General features: G+C 42.1%; 1 protein-coding gene across 5 annotated transcripts in view; it reads right to left on the bottom strand.

Annotated features, from left to right (window-relative positions):
• LOC140724868 (potassium channel subfamily K member 10-like) overlaps positions 1–21,110 on the bottom strand; it is a 55,100-nt gene that overhangs the window by 7,219 nt on the left and 26,771 nt on the right. For all 5 annotated transcript variants that reach the window (XM_073039583.1, XM_073039582.1, XM_073039585.1 and 2 more), the window contains one exon: positions 6,403–6,545. In XM_073039583.1, coding sequence (XP_072895684.1) covers positions 6,403–6,545 — 143 coding nt within the window. The remainder of the gene's footprint in view (positions 1–6,402; positions 6,546–21,110) is intronic.

The following is a 21,110-nucleotide window of genomic DNA, read 5'->3' as shown; positions in this document are numbered from 1 at the left end:
ATCAGGGTTGCTGTACATGCCATCTACAAATGAAGTGTAGTTACTTGCCCAAACTACTCCAATAGCACCTCCCACAACTCCACCACAGAGAGACATGGACAGCAGGTGTATAGGAGGACCACCATCTCTCCATGTTTCTCTTCACACCATGCTGACTTGAAAATTCCTTTATTGCCGCTGCCTCTATATCCATGAATTCCAAATTGTACATTTCCATGGGAATACCTTTACCAGAAGGACTGGAACGGCTTACAAAGTTAGATTGGCATCACCTTTTCAGGAACAATTTGGAATGAACACTGAATATTTCCCTTGCCAACAATGCCTGTATTCCATAAAGAGACTAAAATAAAAACTTCCTTACTGTACTGGGAGTGTGCTGCTTTGTGTGAAGTTCTAAAGTTTGATTGAGATGGTAAAACGATCATTCCAGTCCTCCCAAAAATGCAAAAGAGACTATTTTGATCATAATATTTGTGCCAGCGTCTTGGAAAAGCTATCCACTTATCCCACTCCCCTACTCATTTCCAAAGCCTTTTCTTTTGTATTTCTTGCTCAAACATCCCATAAAAATAGCATTTGAGGTCCTGTCTCTGTTCCATTCCTCCCTGCTCAGTGCTGGAATTGTCCAGGCCGGTGATGTCCGTGTTTCAAAGCTGGACCAGGTTAGCTTGGCTAATGGGAATAAGTACCGGTGTTGGGCACAAGTTGTAAAATTTGGTCTGGAATTTCTTTTAATTAAAGAATTATCTTTGATTGTTCTGATACTGAGCCTCTAGATTTTAAAAAAATTACCTCTTGAATCTATCTACAGTAAACAACAGTGTGAGCTAATTAATGTTTTTAATGATCCCTAGGTACTAAACAGAGACATCCTAACTTCATTTCAGTCTGGTGCATCCTTTAAATACACCCATCTCAGCGGGTCCCTCAAGTGTTCTGGATCCATGCAATGTTGGTGAATGTGCCATGGGTTGCTATGGAAACTGGTATTCATTAATGTTTGTGACATCTTTAGATTTAGTATTTTCCACTGAGTTTGCAATTTAGTTTTAAAACCTTACAGTTTACCTCAGCTTCTGCAATGCTCTGGTAGAATTGTGATGCCTTACTAGTGATGACTGTGTCAGACTCAGATGTTTCCTGTATTGAATTTTGTGATCAATAAAGGAAACAAAGTCTATTTTTAATTAAATTCATGACTTTGGTGCCTCTATGTACGATGCACCTTGCCTGTACAAATGATCATTTAAATTGTAAGAAAGGTGGATGAGCTTAGAGCATGGATTGATACCTGGAAATATGATGTTGTAGCTATTAGTGAAACATGGTTGCAGGAGGGGTGTGATTGGCAACTAAATATTCCTGGATTTCATTGCTTCAGGTGTGATAGAATCGGAGGGACAAGAGGGGGAGGTGTTGCGTTGCTTGTCAGAGAAAATATTACAGTGGTGCTCTGGCAGGATAGATTACAGGGCTCATCTAGGGAGACTATTTGGATGGAATTGAAAAATGGGAAAGGTGTAGTAACACTTATAGAGGTGTATAATAGACCACCTAATGGGGAGCGAGAATTGGAGGAACAAATTTGCAAGGAGATAGCAGATATTTGTAGTAAGCACAGGGTTGTGATCGTGGGAGATTTTAATTTTCCACACATAGACTGGGAAGCCCATACTGTAAAAGGGATAGATGGTTTGGAGTTTGTAAAATGTGTGCAGGATAGTTTTTTGCAGCAATACATAGAGGTACCGACGAGAGAAGGGGCAGTGTTGGATCATCTGTTAGGGAATGAAATAGGTCAGGTGACGGATGTATGTGTTGGGGAGCACTTTGGGTCCAATGATCAGAATGGCATTATTTTCAATATAATTATGGAGAAGGATAGAACTGGGCCCAGGGTTGAGATTTTTGATTGGAGAAAGGCTAACTTTGAGGAGATGAGAAAGGATTTAGAAGGAGTAGATTGGGACAATTTGTTTTATGGGAAGGATGTAATAGAGAAATGGAGGTCATTTAAAGGTGAAATTTTGAGGGTACAGAATCTTTATGTACCTGTTAGGTTGAAAGGAAAGGTTAAAAGTTTGAGAGAGCCATGGTTTTCAAGGGATATTGGAAACTTGGTTAGGAAAAAGAGAGAGATCTACAATAAATATAGGCAGCATGGAGTAAATGAGGTGCTCGAGGAATATAAAGAATGTAAGAAGAATCTTAAGAAAGAAATTAGAAAAGCTAAAAGAAGATACAAGTAAAAACACAAAATGCTGGCAGAACTCAGCAGGCCAGACAGCATCTATGGGAGGAGGTAGTGACGACGTTTCGGCCCAAAACATCATCACTACCTCCTCCCATAGGTGCTGTCTGGCCTGCTGAGTTCTGCCAGCATTTTGTGTTTTTATTTATTTCCAGCATCTGCAGATTCACTCGTGTTGCCTTTGAAGAAGATACAAGGTTGCTTTGGCAAGTAAGGTGAAAATAAATCCGAAGGGTTTCTACAGTTATATTAATAGTAAAAGGATAGTGAAGGATAAAATTGGTCCCTTAGAGAATCAGAATGGACAGCTATGTGTGGAGCCGAAAGAGATGGGGGAGATTTTGAACAATTTATTTTCTTTGGTATTCACTAAGGAGAATGATATTGAATTGTGTAAGGTAAGGGAAACAAGTAGGGAAGTTATGGAAACTATGACGATTAAAGAGGAGGAAGTACTGGCGCTTTTAAGGAATATAAAAGTGGATAAATCTCCAGGTCCTGACAGGATATTCCCTAGGACCTTGAGGGAAGTTAGTGTAGAAATAGCAGGGGCTCTGACAGAGATATTCCAAATGTCATTAAAAACGGGGATGGTGCCGGAGGATTGGCTTATTGCTCATGTGGTTCCATTGTTTAAAAAGGGTTCTAAGAGTAAACCTAGCAATTATAGGCCTGTCAGTTTGACATCAGTGGTGGGTAAATTAATGGAAAGTATTCTTAGAGATGGTATATATAATTATCTGGATAGACAGGGTCTGATTAGGAACAGTCAGCATGGATTTGTGCGTGGAAGGTCATGTTTGACAAATCTTATTGAATTTTTTGAAGAGGTTACGAGGAAAGTTGACGAGGGTAGAGCAGTGGATATTGTCTATATGGACTTCAATAAGGCCTTTGAGAAGGTTCCGCACGGAAGGTTAGTTAGGAAGGTTCAATCATTAGGTATTAATATTGAAGTAGTAAAATGGATTCAACAGTGGCTGGATGGGAGATGCCAGAGAGTAGTGGTGGATAACTGTTTGTTAGGTTGGAGGCCGGTGACTAGTGGTGTGCCTCAGGGATCTGTACTGGGTCCAATGTTGTTTGTCATTTACATTAATGATCTGGACGATGGGGTGGTAAATTGGATTAGTAAGCACGCAGATGATACTAAGGTAGGTGGCATTGTGAATAATGAAGTAGGTTTTCAAAGCTTGCAGAGAGATTTAGGCCAGTTAGAAGAGTGGGCTGAATGATGGCAGATGGAGTTTAATGCTGATAAGTGTGAGGTGCTATATTTTGGTAGGAATAAACCAAATAGGATATACATGGTAAATGGTAGGGCATTGAAGAATGCAGTATAACAGACAGATCTAGGAATAATGGTGCATAGTTCCCTGAAGGTGGAATCTCATGTGGATAGAGTGGTGAAGAAAGCTTTTGGTATGCTGGCCTTTATAAATCAGAGCATTGAGTATAGGAGTTGGGATGTAATGTTAAAATTGTACAAGGCATTGGTAAGGCCAAATTTGGAGTATCGTGTACAGTTCTGGTCACTGAATTATAGGAAAGATGTCAATAAAATAGAGAGAGTACAGAGAAGATTTACTAGAATGTTACCTGGGTTTCAGCACCTAAGTTACAGGGAAAGGTTGAACAAGTTAGGCCTTTATTCTTTGGAGCGTAGAAGGTTGAGGGGGGGGACTTGATAGAGGTATTTAAAATAATGAGGGTGATAGATAGAGTTGACGTGGATAGGCTTTTTCCATTGAGAGTAGGGGAGATTCAAACAAGAGGACATGAATTGAGAGTTAAGGGGCAAAAGTTTAGGGGTAACACGAGGGGGAATTTCTTTACTCAGAGAGTGGTAGCTGTGTGGAACGAGCTTCCAGTAGAAGTGGTAGAGGCAGGTTCGGTATTGTCATTTAAAATAAAATTGGATAGATATATGGACAGGAAAGGAATGGAGGGTTATGGGCTGAGTGCGGGTCAGTGGGACTAAGTGAGAGTAAGCGTTCGGTATGGACTAGAAGGGCCGTGTTGGCCTGTTTCCATGCTGTAATTGTTATATGGTTAATTGTTATATCTGAGTAAAAGTCATGATTGAGTTAAAAATGAACTCTCAATATATTAGTCTTAGCATTTAGCACTTCCTGTGTCACTGTTTTACCTGTGTATTTCTGTCTTTTGGATAAAGCCTTCAGTGTCTTACAAACTATAGTTCCAATATATTTGATGGGGAGATCATTTTCCAAGGGTTCAGGTTTGTAGCAATCTTATGTTCACCCATCGATATCTAAGGGCCATGTTTACAGACCACAACATATGCTCTCTAATTAAGGCCGATCATAATTAACTCTACAATTTCATTTAACTGCAGAGATATTGTGTTGCGGGTTACCTAGTAAACGAACATATTGAATGGTAACAGGCTTCAGCTACTGTGAACTTGTCAGCAGCTCTGCAGTGCCATATCACTTGGTAATGGTGCATCAGCGTGTGCTGAAAGTGACTGATGATAGTTTATCAGGGGTAACTATTGACCAGTTACCCAAAAAGAGTACTTTTGGCGGCAACGTTCCTGAGTATCCAGATTAGATAAATGGAATCAATAGCCCACATGGAATGCACTGCCAGCGGCGATTGTGGAAGCAGATACAATAGGGTCTTTTAAGAGCCTCTTAGATAGGTGCATGGAGCTGAGAGAAATAGAGGGCTATGCGCTAGAGAAACTCTGGGCAGCTTCTAGAGTAGGTTACATGGTCGGCACAACATTGTGGCCTGAAGGGCCAGTAGTGTGCAGAAAAAAAGGACAAAAACTCTACATGGCTGGAAAGGAGACCTGGACTTAAGTATTCAAATAACGTCAACAAGATTATGTATTCCATAGTGTCGATATTAGGAGTAGAGCTCAAAGAACTGGTTGTTAAAGACTATGTCTAATGTTTGCACCTGCTTCATATCCCAAAATGTAAAGCCCCTGTAGTGACTTCCAATCGCACAGTCCAATATACCCCGGATACTAAAAATACTTATTCCATTGTTTGCACTACATGAGAGGGTGTCACTCTCTATTACACCTAAGGCGTCCAAAGTCTCTCTATCACTCCTACAGTGACCATTCAATAAGAAATGAAGTACATTTAAAGTTTGCAGCAGTAAAACTAAAAGACTAATGGCACACCGGTAGGTTTTTGTTAACCACCCAGAACATTTTCTAGTTGAAGATTCATGTGGCATTGAACAATTTTGTTTTTGCTTTAAAAACCTGCACATTGTCCTGCCCCAGAACATACCACACATTCCTTATCCCTTAGCTGAACTTCCAGTATTCAAATGAAGTTTTATTTTTAAAGCAGATGCTCAAAACCTGATGCAAAATAGGAAATGCTGGAACTATTCAGCTTGTTCACTCAGCATCAGCAGAAGGAGAAATGCAGTTAAAATTTCAGGGACTAATGAAGACAGAGTGAATGTTTCAGTTTACAACTGGAACATCAACTTTGTTTCACTTTTCACTTATTCTACCTGATCTGCTGAATGATTCCAGAATTTCCTGTTTATGTGTTTGTTTTCAGAACTGTCTGATCTCCCTCTCAGTGTGAACAAACAAAGAAAGTGATTTTCAGTACTTACATGCAGGGCAACAGAGATCCCTGCACTCCTGAACACTCCTCAATTCAGGAATACCTACAGTGTCCACCTCAGGCCACCATAAAGCTAATCTGCAAAATCTCCCAAATTCTCTGAACGATAAGCAAACCTATATCAGTGTCTTTTTCCAGGGCAACTTCTCCATCTTTAAGAGCACAATTATAGTCAATCAGGTTCTATAATTCTCACACCCAACATCGGACAACCTGTCCCAATCATGGGAAGAGATGACAAGCCAGCCAGAGGAAAAGATTCAGCAACATGCACAAAGCTTCCTTGAAGAAAAGCAGCATCCCACTGGCTTCTGGGAATCACTGGCCATGACCACGTAAGACGAAGTATATTTACAGTAATGCTCTGTCTACTTTGGCATTGCTCCTGATAGAATTGAACCTGTTATAGATCTGTTACCAGAGACAAATGGATCTGGGAAACAATCTTAATCTATTCCATGGCAAAGCCCCACTCCTATAAATAGTTTAATGATGTTTACAGGAGCAAATATAACATCTTACCTCCTCCTTTGTTTTCTTGGATATCACACGCAGCCAGTCTCCAATCATGCTGAGGACAGCCGCAAAGTAAGCCAGGCCAACCAGGATCCAGAACCAGACCAAAGGCTTATACCATTCTCGATAAAGGATAGTTATGTTTCCACCTGCACAAGATAGATGACATGAAGCTGAGTGCACAGAATTCAACGTTTAGTTGCTTCTTTGTAAATTGAAAAATGATGATTTAATTTCTCTGTAATAGTTATCCTGAATTCCACCACCTGAGGAAACTATTCAGTAACAGTGGGAACACAGGGACCAGATTCACCATCAGCATGGCCAGAAACATCAGTGATGTCCAATTCAAGTTCACCAAAGTTCTCACCAATACTAATAGAAATATTATCAGTTTTAAGAACATTGACCTTGAGTTGGATTATTAGTTTGGATGAAACTGTCCTACTGTATATCAAGATGGAATCAAAAAGCTAAATTTACATTTTTCAATGAGAAGTCAACATGAAAAAAATCTGATTTGTCACCACCAACAATATGTCCACGAACATCTTTCTGTCAGTTTGTACTGGAACACAATACAGACTGTTGTTTGTCTAATTTCAACATTTGGTGTTACAGTACAAGCAATTGGAGCAGATGTATGCCATTCAGCCCATTGAGCCTGCTCTAGCACACAACTTCAAACATTGTTTTCCTGGTTTATTCCCAAATCCAGTGAACCCTTTACTTCCCAGATATCTACCACACTCAGTTTTCATTGCAATCAGTTCCAGAGCGTCAAAGACCATCCAGGGTAAGGAACTCCAAAGATCACCAGTCTTTGAGTAATGGAATTTCTCCTTATTTCAAACGCCTTACCGCTAGTCTGGTGAATGCGGTCTCTGGATTGTAACTTCTTACCCAGAGGAAATATGCTCCCAATATCAACTCTTTTGAACCATTGAAGAATTTAGCACATTACCACGAGGTTATGCTTCACTCTTCTAAACTTACCTACTCTCTCTCCTCTGTAGCAACATTCAGAATCAGAATCAGGTTTAATATCACCGGCATATGTCATGAAATTTGTTAACTTTGCAGGAGCAGTACAATCCATGATAATAGTGTAATGCCCTGGTTAATATTTTTACTCCTAATGTAGGGTATTTCATAGCTTTCCGTAAGGCAGTATGTTCTACTGGTAGAATGTTTTGGTTTCAGCTAAAGATAAGGGACTATGATGTTCAACTTAGGAATGTTGTGTCAGCCAATCAGGATGGTGGAATTGGGAGAAGGTTCTAGAGAGAGGTAGGCAGAGAGAGATTTGTGAGAGACACTGGTGGGGTTTGTGGTCTGTTGGTGGGAGGCAGAGAAGATTGAGAAGATGGCCCATAGGATTCGATCCAGTGGGAAGACACTTCACGAGATGAAGAAGTCCAAGATGGGAAGTTCTGCTGGTGATTGGTGATGAGAATTCAGTGCTGTGAGTAATGGTCATACCCAGCTTTTGGACAATATGAGCTCCAGTGCCTGTGCATATTTAGACTGGTTTAGTTGTAATGGGGCCTTTTATTATTTTTTTCTTTTCTTTCTATTAATAACTGTTTGATAAAGCTGAAATTAGTAAATACACTTTCTTTATAATTGTATGCGGTGTACGATCTGTTATTTCTTGCCGACTGATAACTGCGTGTGGGCAGTAATTACACAGTATTCACTCAAATCCTGGTTCCATTAATTGAAACATCCTAACTTTCCTGTTTGGTTGAACCAAATTCATACAGACCCTAGACTATATTGTTTATGAAAGGTGGCCTTCTCACCTCTGAGCCAGGAGGCTATTATCAGTGTTAAATTAAAATAGTACTGCAAAAATAGAAATTAAAAAGTCATTAAGTAGTGTTCAGGGGTTCAATGTCCATTCAGAAATCAATGGCAGAGGGGAAGAAACTGTTCCTGAATCATTGAGCACATGCCTTCAGGCTTCTGTATCTCCTTCCTGATAGTAGCAGTGAGAAGCGGGTAAGTCTGGGTGGTGGGGGTCCTTAACGATGGACGCCACCTTTTTGAGGGACTGCTCCTTGAAGATGTCCTGGATACTAAGGAGGATAGGGTCCATGATGGGCCTGACTAATTTTACAGTTCTCTGCAACTTACTTTGATTTTGTGTGGTAGCCCCACCACCACCCCCTTACCAGACAGTGATGAAGCCAGGTAGAATGCTCTTTTTAATAGCTGCATCAATATGTTGGGTCCAGGTTAGATCCTTAGAGATATTGACACCCAGGAACTTGAAATTGCTCACTCTCTCCACTTCTGATCCCTCTATGTTGTATGTTCCCTCATCATACCCTTTCTGAAGTCCATAATCAGTTCTTTGGTCGTACTGACACTGAGTGCAGGGTTGTGACTGTGACACCACTCAGTTAGCTGGTATATTGCACTCCTGTACACCCTCTCATCACCATCTGAGATTCTGCCAAGAATGTTTGTATAGTCAGCAAATTTATAGATGGTATTTGAGCTGTGCCTAACCACACAGTCATGGGTTTAGAGAGCAGAGAGCAGTGAGCTGAGCACACATCCCTGAGGTGTGCCAGTGTTGATTGTCAGCGAGGTGGAGGTGTTACTTCCAATCCATACAGATTGTGGTCTCCCAGTTAGGAAGTCAAGGATCCAGTTGCAGAGGGAGATGCAAAGGTCCAGGTTCTGGAGCTTTTCAATCAGAACTGTAGGAATGATGGTGTTAAATGCAGAGCTGTAGTCTATAAACAGCATTCTGACATAGGTATTTGTATTGTCCAGGTGATCCAAGACCACATGGAGAACCAATGAGATCACATCCACCGTAGACCTATTGTGGCAACAGGCAAATTGCAGTGGGTCCAGGTCCTTGCTGAGACAGCTGTAACCAACATAGATGTGAGTGCTACTACACTGTTGTAATGTGAGTATTATTAAAAGTAAGTTAATACCAATCGGGAAAGTGTTGGTAACAAGAGGCCGGTTCCGGAGTCGGCGGGGTTTTACTCCCAGTATGCATTGTGTATAGTTCCACCACCCATGCCGCACGAGGTACCTGGAAGCCTCTGTATTGTAAATATCATTTGCCGTCCCAGATAAAGATGTTCTTTTGGCCATGAAATTGTCGAGTGGTCCTTTTGTAAAGTAGAAGTTACCACATATTTATGGCGATGAGGTAAACTGGTTTTGTGGATGTGTCAGCTCATTTCAAACGGGAACTGTGAGCAGACGAGGAGCCTCGTGTTCGGATGGCTACGTTCGGGACTATCGGTGAATTTGTGGAGGGGAACAAGGACTGCCTGGAGTATGAGGAAAGGTTGGGACACTTTTTCTGTGCTAATGGAATTACTGAGGAGGCTAAGAAGTGCTCTATTCTCCTGAGTGAGTGGGGGGCAAAGACTTACAAGTTGATAGGGAGCTTAGCCACACCGTGGAAACCGGGAGAAATTCCATATGACGAACTGGTCAAGCTCGTGGGGAACCACCACAATCCGAAACCTTCGGTGATAGTCCAACGGTTCAAGTTTCACAGCCATTTCAGGAAGCCAGGTCAGTCTGTGGCCAATTTTGAGGCCGAGCTTCAGCAGCTGTCGGAGCATTGTGATTTCGGAGCCATGTTGGATGACGTGCTCCGTGATAGATTAGTATGCAGCACTAATAATGACGCCATACAATGCCATTTGTTGGGGGGGGGGAACCCCACCGTTGACTTTCAAGAAAGCCCTAGAGATTGCCCAAGGCATGGAGATGGCTGCTAATAATACCAAGGATATCCAGAAAGGATATGGGGGGTCGTGGTCAGCGGCAGTGCTCCAAGTCAGGAGGGAGACCGGTAAACAGGCAAAGCGGGTGGAATGTTCTAAGTGTGGAGGGATGCACTATGCGAATATTTGTAAATTCAAAGATACTGTCTGCCATGCTTGTAGCAAAAAGGGACTTTTAGCTAAAAAGTGCAGGAGCATAAAGGGTAAGGTTAAGCCTGGGCAGGGGAAAGCTCAACAGTCTCAGGCAGCCACACACCACCTAGGAGAAGCAGACGAGGAGGCAGCGTGTGCCTACAACATGTTTGGGGTGGAAACGGATGAGGGACCACCTGAACCATATTATGCCACAGTTACTGTCAGGGGAAAGGACATTAAGTTCGAGATTGATTCGGGGCTACTGCGTCAGTCATTAGTGAGAAGACCTACAGGAGGACATGGGGGTCCAACCTGCCTCCCATCAGACCATCTAAGCTCAAACTCAGGACCTATACAGGGCAGCCCATACCTCATTTAGGGGTGTTATATGTGGATATTTCGGCCGGGGGCCAGAAGGCTGAAGCCAGGCTGGTGATAGCTAAGGGCAGTGGGCCCAGTCTTCTGGGCCGGAATTGGCTTCGCAAAATCCGGCTCAACTGGCATGAAATTAACTATGCACGCACGACGGAGGACATTCTGCAGCGGTGTAGTGACGTTTTCAGGGATGAGCTGGGCACACTGAAGGGCGTAACCGTGAAACTCCATGTCGACCCTGAGGCCACACCACGTTTTTTTAAGCTCAGGTCAGTGCCCTATGCCATGAAAGGCAAAGTCGAGGTGGAGCTGGTACGTTTACAGGGGCTGGACATCATTAAACTCGTCCAGTTTTCAAGGTGGGCGGCTCCCATTGTTCCAGTTTTGAAGGCAGATAAAACAGTGAGGATATGTGGGGACAACAAGCTTATGGTGAATCAGATCTCTAAGATGAAGGAGTACCCATTGCCACGGGTGGATGACCTGTTTGCGACCCTGTCAGGGGGTAAGCTGTTCACAAAGCTGGACATGAGCCACACCTACCAACAGCTGCTGCTCGACAAGGATTCAAAGGAGTACGTCACCATCAATACGCACAAGGGATTATTCAAGTAGAATCACCTGGTGTTTGGAGTGGCATCTAGCCCCGCCATTTTCCAAAGGACAATGGACTCTTTACTGCAGGGGATTCTGCATGTAGCAGTGTATCTTGATGATATTTTGATCACAGGAGCCATGGAGGGGGAGCATCTGGCTAACTTAGAACAGGTGCTGAAGAGGCTCTCAGACGCAGGGCTGCAATTGAAACGCGGAAAATGTGTGTTCCTGGCTCTGAGTGTGACCTACCTGGGACTCAAGATTACAGCTGAGGGGCCTTGCCCAGCAGAGGACAAAGTGAGAGCTATCAAGGAGGCCCCAACCCCCAAGAGCGTCACTGAACTCAGATCATCTTTGGGCATGGTGAATTATTATGGCAAGTTTCTTCCGGACCTCTCAAAGGTTTTGGCCCCACTGTATAAGCTGCTTCACAATGACACTAAGTGGCGGTGAAGAGCAGGAGGAAGCTTTCAAGGAAGTGAAAGAACTCCTGCACTCAGCGAAGCTGCTTGTTCACTATGACCCAGACAAGGAGATCACCTTTTCATGCGACGCTTCGCCCTATGGAGTCGGGGCAGTTCTCTCACACGTAATGGAGGACCATTCAGAGAAACCTTTTGGTTTTGTTTCACGTACCCTGACGGCTGCTGAGAAGGGATATTCACAGCTAGACAAAGAAGGTCTGACCAAGGTTTTTGCGGTCAAACGTTTTCATCAGTACCTCTATGGACATGTATTCACAATTTATACAGACCATAAACCACTGATGAGCCTTTTTAGTGAGACTAGATGCATCTCATCGCTAGCCTCAGCCAGGATACAGCGTTGGGCTCTCACATTGTCAGCCTACCAGTATACTATCCTGTACAGAGCGGGTGGGGGTAATGCAAACCCCGATGCGCTGAGTCGACTCCCTTTACCTGAGACGCCTGTTACTACATATGTGCCTCCAGAGACTGTGTTTTCATTGGAGAGACTGTCCGCGAGACCTGTAAAGGCGACCCAGATCAAGCAATGGTTGGAGAGGGACCCAGTCCTGTCTCAAGTCAAGACTTTCCTTTTACAAGATTGGACCAGAGTCGTGGAAGGAGAGGAACTGAGGCCTTATGCCAAACGCAAGACAGAACTGAGTCTGCAGGATGGTTGCATTTTCTGGGGGGCGAGGGTCATTGTGCCTCCCCCTGGCCATTCACAGATTGTGGGGGAGATTCATGAGACTCATCCAGGGGTGTCTCGAATGAAAAGCCTTGCAAGATCCTACATCTGGTGGCCAGGAATGGATCAGGATCTGGAGAACAAGGTAAAACCATGCACGCAATGTCAGACCAATCAGAACGTGCCACCACCAGCTCCTTTGCACCCTTGGGAGTGGCCAGTCTACCCCTGGTCTAGGCTACATTTGGACTTTGCTGGCCCCTTTATAGGGCAGATGTTTCTTGTAATGGTAGATGCGCATTCCAAATGGATCGAAGCTCACATCAGGAGCAACATCATAGCCCCCTCAACCATAGACAAACTCAGGCAAGTGTTTGCAGTCCACGGGTTGCCTGACACTCTGGTCACTGATAATGGCCCGACGTTCACCAGTGAGCTGTACGGTGAGTTCATGCGGCAGAATGGCATTCGTCACATTCAGACGGCCCCTTTCCACCCAGCCTCAAATGGTTTGGCTGAGCGGGCTCTTCAGACAGTGAAGGAAGGCCTGAAGCGGATGACAGGGAACTCTCTTAGTACCCGGCTTTCACGTTTCCTGTTTAAATACCGCCTCACTCCACAGACTACGACTGCACGCACACCAGCAGAGATGCTGATGGGGCGTAGACCCAAGTAAAGATTGGACCTGTTGTGCCTGGGCACGAAGGCAAAAGTGGAGAGAAAGCAGGAAAAGCAGAAGGAGGGACATGATCAACATGCGCGAGACAGACAGTTAGAACTGGATGACAATGTCTATATGAGAAACTTCAACAGTAGCAATAATCAGCAATGGCTACCTGGGATTATTCTTAAGCAGAGTGGTCCAGTCTCCTATGTTGTTAAGCTGACTGATGGGCGTGTTTTCCGCAGACATCAGGACCATGTGTCCCTGCGTCATGATTCTGGCTCAGAGGTAAACAGTTCCATGGGGTTTTCAGTGGTGAGACAGACTACTGGGGAAGCATGTCCACCAGTGACTTTGCCAGAGAGAGAGAGAGAGAGAGAGAGAGAGAGAGATGCTGGCAGAGTCCCCTGAAGAGGATGGACATTCTCACATGGACACACAGACCCCTCTCATGTCCCCAACAGAAGATCCACTCAAAACATCCTCACCAGCGGTGCCTGCTGGGTCACTGGGGGTAGTGCGTAGATTGCAGCACACTCATAAACCTCCTGACAGACTGAATCTTTGATTGGATATTTTATTTTTGTTGTTAGATTGAATTGGTTTTATATTGCTATATTTCTACACTTTTCTTGGTTGGTGCGAATGCAACGAAACCCAATTTCCCTCAGGATCAATAAAGTATGTCTGTCTGTCTGTCTGTCAAATGTTGAATTTGCCACATTTTTTAGGTGTTTTGTATTGGTAAACTGTTGCTAATGATACCATTGTTTTTATTTCCCAGTTCTTCTATATTTGGGGAATGTTGGATTTTAAAGGGGGAGAAGTGTTGTAATGTGAGTATTATTAAAAGTAAGTTAATACCAATCGGGAAGCTGTTGGTAACAAGAGGCGAGATCTGGGGTCGGCGGGGTTTTACTCCCAGTATGCATTGTGTATAGTTCCACCACCCATGCCGCATGAGGTACCTGGAAGCCTCTGTATTGTAAATATCATTTGCCGTCCCAGATAAAGATGCTCTTTTGGCCATGAAATTGTCAAGTGGTCCTTTTTTAAAGCAGAAGTTACCACATAGACGATTGTCATTAAGGCAGCTAACCCTGCTCTTCTTGGGCACAGGTATAATTGTTGCTCTTTTAAAGCAGGTGGGAACTTCCGACTGTAGCAACGAGAGATTGAAAATGTCTAAGCTCCCCTGCCAGTTGGTTGGAACAGGTTTTCAGAGCCGTACCTGGTATGACATTGGTGTGCGTCACCTTGCAAGGGTTCAAACTCTTGAAAGATAGCCTGACATCAGTCTCTAAGACACAGATCACAGGGTCACTGGGTGCTGCAGGGATCTTCATAGCTGTAGTTTAATCTTCCCTTTCAAAGCAACATAAAATGGGTTGAGCTCATCTGGGAGTGATGCATCACTGCCATTTATGCAGTTGGGTTTCACTTCGTAGGAAGTAATTGCCCGCAGATCCCCTGCCAGAGTTGACGTGCATCCGATTTCGCCTCCAACCTTATTCAGAATTATTCCTTTGCTTTTGAAATAGCTCTCAGCAAGTCATACATAGCTTTCTCGTATAGACTTGAATGCCACAACACTAGCCCTCAATAGACTACAAAGCTCCTGGTTTATCCCTGGGTTTTGGTTTGAGAATGTACAGTAAGTTTTTGTAGGCATACATTTGCCCACACAAACTGTAATGAAGTTGGTAACAACTGTGGCATACTCATTCAGATTCAAAGCTGAATCCCTGAATACAGTCAGGTCTACCGAGTCAAAGCAGTCCTGTAAGCGCTCCTGCGCCTCCCTGGTCCATATCTTCTTGGTCCCCACTACTGGTGTTGCAGTCTTCAGTCTCTGCCGAAACTCAGGGAGTAGAAGTACAGCCCTGTGATCAGACTTTCCGAAGTGCGGGCGTGGAATAGCACAGTAAGCACTCTTGATGGTGGTGTAACAGTGGCCCAGTGTGATGGTTCCTCTGGTACTACAAGTGATTTGTTGATAATAATTATTTAGAGATTTTTTTCAAGCTGGTGAGGTTAAAATCACCCATAATGATGGGAAAGGCATCAGGATGTGCTGTTTCTTGCCTATTGAACACAATGCTCAATTCGTCCAGAGCTTGCTTGATGTTGTATTAAATACTCCAGGTGTAACCTTACCAAGGCCCTATATAACCGAAGTAAGGCAACCTTACTCTTGCACTCAGATTCTCTCATTATGAAGGCCAAGGCACCACTTGCCTTCCTAACTGCCTGCAGCAAATGCATCTGCCTGATTTATTCTGTTGCTATTATTATAATCCTCTGTAAAGTTTATTTACATTGATTTATGTTGTGCATCATGCTCTTTCAATTATTTACATCTTCACTCAGCATAACGCATTATGCAATGATATTATCGTGACACACAACCCTGCAGTTAGAGAAAGTATCAAAAAATACATGAAGCCAACCAATGGAAACCCAATAAACACAAGAGGTACTGTAGATGTTGGAAATCCAGAGTAATACACACAACGTGCTGGAGGAGCTCAGCAGGTCAGGCAGCATCTATAGATGGGAATAAACAGTAAATGTCTTAGGCTGAGACCCTTCCTCAGGAGTGTCACTCAGGAGTGTCATCAGAAACCCCATAAAATTGGTCTACTTATCAAAGCATGCTCTCAAATGGCACTGCTTGGGCTTCTTCAGTGAAAACTAAAACTCAGCAATATATTTTCCTTTCAAAATGAAATCTCTGCTTCTTTTTTCAATTTCTTTTGTTACTTGTTTTTGCCATTTTAGGTCCACAAGCTTCATAATTGTCCTACCTCACAGTGCTGGGGAGTAATCTATCAACATTTATCCAAGGTTTATAATATGAAGGCAAAGAGTAAAGCATCAAGAGTTAAAATATTAGATGCATTAAATCAACACATTTAAGCAAAAACTACCATTTCATTCATTCACTTCTTCCAATCATTTCTACATTTTCTACAACTATATCCATTGTATAGTTTCTCCACGGAGTATTAGCAATGATAGAATAGCTAGCTAATAATTCAAAATTGAATCATAGATATTACTTTGCTGCAATTTATGGGGTATTTTCAAAGATGTACTTGTTCCAAAAGTTACAACAAAAGCAGGATGAGAGAGCAGCACAAGTCCGGTGGTAACAATTTATTACAATGGTAATACCTGCTTTCTGTTCTTATTTAACTAATTATCTGATCGATGTGAATAAAAAGAAAATTTTAGATGCTAGAAACACCCTCTATGTCAAACGGCACCTGTGCTGCCTGACTTCAAACATTTTCCAGCACTTGTTTCAAATATCTGGCCACATATTCCATGGTTGTGGAAGCTACTGAACTGAAAATGGCTGTTTCATTTACTGCACTACAACACTAAGTGGTGGCATCCGTTAGTCTCACGAGACCATGGATCTGCGCCTGCAAAGTCTACTGGAGTTGCCTCTCCAGGGCGCAGGCCAGGGCAAGGTTGTATGGAAGACCGGCAGTTGCCCATGCTGCAAGTCTCCCCTCTCCACGACACCAATGTGGTCCAAGGGAAGGGCAAAGGCCGATACAGCTTGGCACTGGTGTCGCAGGAGGTTGTAGAGAGAGGTTGAAGGCAACATCGTACTGCCTTAGGGACTCCAGCTCCGGATTTGTCCTCAGGATTTACTCCCAAAGTCTTTCCCATGAGTGGGTATGGCCGCAAGGCAGCGGAGGTTTGAAGTCAGAGTTTTCCCTCTCTTAGATGGACTACATGACACTAAGTACATGACAAAAAAAAAGAGACAATGCTGGAATATACATCTGCACCTATTGATCATACATAATATTGCATCAGGTTTGGGAAGAGCTGAAGCCACTGCGGGTAGCACTACAGTCTTCTCATTTTGTCTGCATAACTATCTGCACCAATCCAGCAAAAATTGACAGATTTTAACTGTCATGTTAATGTAGATTCACACAATAGTTCTTTCATTATAGCTTGAACTTTACTACAATACATTTGTAACTACCTTGGGTTTAATATATTTGTGTTTTTATTCTGTTTGAGGTGCTATAGCGATAAGAATATAATGTTACTATGAGACATGGAGAGCTGCAAAACCAGAAGTATATTGTTAATTTCACACTTCCTGCATGCACTGTGCAAAAATGCATATATCATACACATACACAAAACACCTTTCCCAATTCTGAACTAAAAGAATGATTCACATTTTGATGGGGGTTTTTTTTTGCATATTTAACCTGTTCCACAAATTTTCTTTCACCTTCTCAAAGAATTGAAATTGTGTCATACTCTTGACCTGGGGAAGAATCACTGCCAGATTCAGTTTGGCTAAATTCGGCGACATTTCGGTCCCAGCTTCCACAGGCTCTATTGGATCAATCTCTGGAATACAATCTTTGGGTTACATATTGTATGTGCTTCACTCTTTGATATTTTGTTACGTATCTCTTGCAGAAATTAAATGAATTAAGTGCACACTTCCAGTTCCATCTCTTCTTTGTCTACATACTTTATAAAACCATAAGACATAGGAGCAGAATTAGGCCATCTGGCCCATCAATTCTGTTCCACCATTCAATCATGGCTGATCCTTTTTTCTATCTCCTTCTCAACCCCAGTTCCCGGCCTTCTCCCTGTAACCTTTGATGCCATGTCCAGTCAAAAACCTATCAATCTCTGCCGTAAGTAAACCCAGCGACCTGGTCTCCACAGCTGCATGTGGCAACAAATTCATCACCCTTTGGCTAAAGAAATTTCTCCGCATCTCTCTTTTGAAAGGGCACCTTTCTGTACTGAGGCTGTGCCCTCTTGTCCTTGACTCTCCCACCATGGGAAACATTCTTACCACATCTACTCTGTCTGGGCCTTTTAACATTCGAAAGGTTTCAATGAGATCCCCCTCATCCTTCTGAATTCCAGTGAGTACAGACCCAGAGCCATCAAACATTTCTCGTATAATAACCCTTTCATTCCTGGAATCATCCTTGTGGACCTCCTCTGGATCCTCTCCAATGCCAGCACAGTCTATTACTGCAACATCCCATTTCCAAACATCTGATTTGCCTGGTGCTATCAACACACAGATTATGTCACCTATCTCTGCCTCTATAGCTTCAGTCATGATTTTTTTTTAGTCCTTACTGCTTCTCTTCCACCTCTCAATATTTGGCTGAGCTAAACTCAATTGTACTCCGAGCCTTCAATTTAATTGGGCCATTGGTTAATTGGGTCAGCTACTTACTAGGAACAACTCTTAAAGGCCAAAAACCAATTGAGAAAATAGCCAGGATTCACTTTATTTGGGACAGTAAGCAACTTAATTGAGACAGAGGACAGTTGCTGAACAGTTTTTAACCAGTGTCAGTCATGCGCACTTTTGTGGCTGTTAGACACTACACCTTGCTTAGAGCAAACAGTTTTTAAATAGCATTGTTTCTGTTCAAAAAGCAGTGACTTTGGTGAGAGATAAGCAGTGAGACATTTGGAACTGTTTTGCTCACTGTGGTTTCAAGCCTTCAGAGATGCCAAAAACCACTAGGAGTGAAAATGAAACAATTTCACTACTTCAACAAGTGAAGAAATTCGAAGAATTTGAAGGCATTGACAATCATCTTGAATGTTACAATAAAAGTGAAGATTCGGAGGATGTAAACATCAAAAGCTTTGAATGAAGCCTGCCCATTATCTTCAATGGGTGTCTGCACTGACTTTGTTCATTTACAGTCATTCAACACTGGATGAATTCCTCCATCCGTAAGTATGGGGAACTAATACCATTTTATAGCACTGCAGTAGTATTGGTAGTGTTCTAATTTTTTCTGTATTTCATTTCAATACATAATTTTTTTACTTATTTAAACAGATATTTGACTTTTTTATACTTTTTTAACTATTTCCATTAAATTTCAGGAATTGGGGCAGCCACATAATTGGGCCAAAACATACTGGTGCCAATGTGTCCCAACTAACGGGAATCTGCAGTAACTGTAATTCAGCAGGATTATAATCTGTTGTGCAACAAGGCATTACCCAAGATTAACAAAACATTATACAATCTGTATCTCATTGCAGTACTTGAACCCTCATGTTTATTCTCATCTATTCATTTGAAAACAGTGCCTTTTGGCACCTCATCTTCTGAAAATCATCTTTTACCATTTTCAATGTGATAGCCATACATATACAGTACCATTATGAAACTGCTACTTTCAGTCATGTGATCACATTGGGAAAAAAAAGAATGCTCCAAACTTGCAGCCATTATCAAAACTGCTGACTTAGACCAGGATTTGTGAACAAAGCCAGGATTTATGGCTTGTGACTAAAGTAAAGGTCAAGCCTTTCGCAACTGATGAAACATTTTTCACTCCAGAAGAATTTCTATTACCTTCTTCTCAGTCTGAGCCTGATTGTTCTCAATTTTTTGGTTGTTGCCTCAATTTCACTTTTTGCCTTTCTTCTTCACTCATGCAATGTCATCAGAACTGACGCCAGTTGTTTTATTGTCTTACACCGTAACAAGGAATGGCCTAAGTTCTGCAATGTTTTCAAGTTTCCTTCCCTTCACATTGTTCCGACTTTTTTCTTTGACTGGTTGTAATCCATTTGCATAACCTTTTCAACCAAGATAACTTTTTTTTCTGTAAGAATGCATATTTAAATCTTTTGAGTTCATCAATGTGTTTATGTAGTTATATTCTAATGTTTTCATCATTGGTACTTGTGGTTATTGGTTCATCACCTCAATTGCATAGACAATAATTTATATTTTCTTATCCATGATAACTTGAATGGTGTTTTGAATTCATATCATAAGGTAAATTTATGTAAAATTCAGATTTTATGTATTTTATTTGTCAAATAATGCTCACACTCCTTATCCATAATCAACAGATAAATGGAACTACCTTGGTGAAAACTTTGTAAATAGATCCTGTGATGTACCTATGCTTCTGAATTTAAAAGAGCATGTGTTGGAAACACTCAGCAGCTCAGGCAAATAGTGTTCACATTTCAGGTCGACTTTTCATGAGGAATCTTTCCAGTTCTGACAAAGGGTCCTTAACCTGAAATGTTAATTCTTTGCCTCTTTTCACAGAGACTACCTGACCCACAGTGTTCTTCCTGTGTTTTCTGTTTATATTTGAGATTTACAGCATCTTCAAGTTTTTGTTTTTTGAATTACCATTTCAACCATTCATCAGCAGCTGCCTGGTTCACTGTCACCTACAATCATCACATAATTTGACAACCTTGTCCGCTTCGGATTCTATGAAGATTGGCATTGCCCAGCTGCTCTGGCAAATCCATATTAGAACTCAGTCCCACACCGCCATGTTCACGAAAGCTACTTCCCTTCTGCCATTTAATTCTTGAACTAACTGGCAAAACCTTAATCACTACAGCTTGACAACATTACGACCCTATTGCACTAAACTTGGACTTCACAAATGATGCCAAAAGTGATGGTGTTGATAATGGTGGTAATGTTATATGGATCAAGGACTTATCAACAGAATAGTATAGTTAAGCTCAAGATGGTTGGCATAGGTTTCTCTGCTGTATGGCTCAATGAATCTATGATTCTAATCCAACATTCTCATCTGACCAGACTTAACTGAAGGCTGAGTAGGTCCATTTCTCCTGTTGATGGTGCAATAAAGCCACATTAATCTAGATTCAGTTTACAGTGATGTAAACTCAATAATTTATTTGCCTTGAGGCCAGCTGTCAATAAAGCCAGGTTTTGTGTTCAGTGTTCAGTTTTGCTGTTGTAATCATGGCTCAAAAGTGAATGTCTTACTGTGTGATCTTTATGCTCACAAAGAAATAATTTAGGCTCACCAAAGATCTTCACACAATCGCGTTGACCTCAATGATCCTGCATATACCTAAATCAATTCCATTTGGATATGCTGCCTGATTGCATTGTCTCATGAGAGATTTAATGTTCAGGGCATATGTCAATGAGTTGGTGCAAAAATTTTGATACTACTTTGGCAAATTAGGAG

Source organism: Hemitrygon akajei, chromosome 3 (genome assembly GCF_048418815.1).
Source record: "Hemitrygon akajei chromosome 3, sHemAka1.3, whole genome shotgun sequence".
NCBI lineage: Eukaryota > Metazoa > Chordata > Chondrichthyes > Myliobatiformes > Dasyatidae > Hemitrygon > Hemitrygon akajei.
The sequence above is the reverse complement of the archived record's forward strand: the minus strand, read 5'-3'. Positions and strand labels throughout refer to the sequence as shown.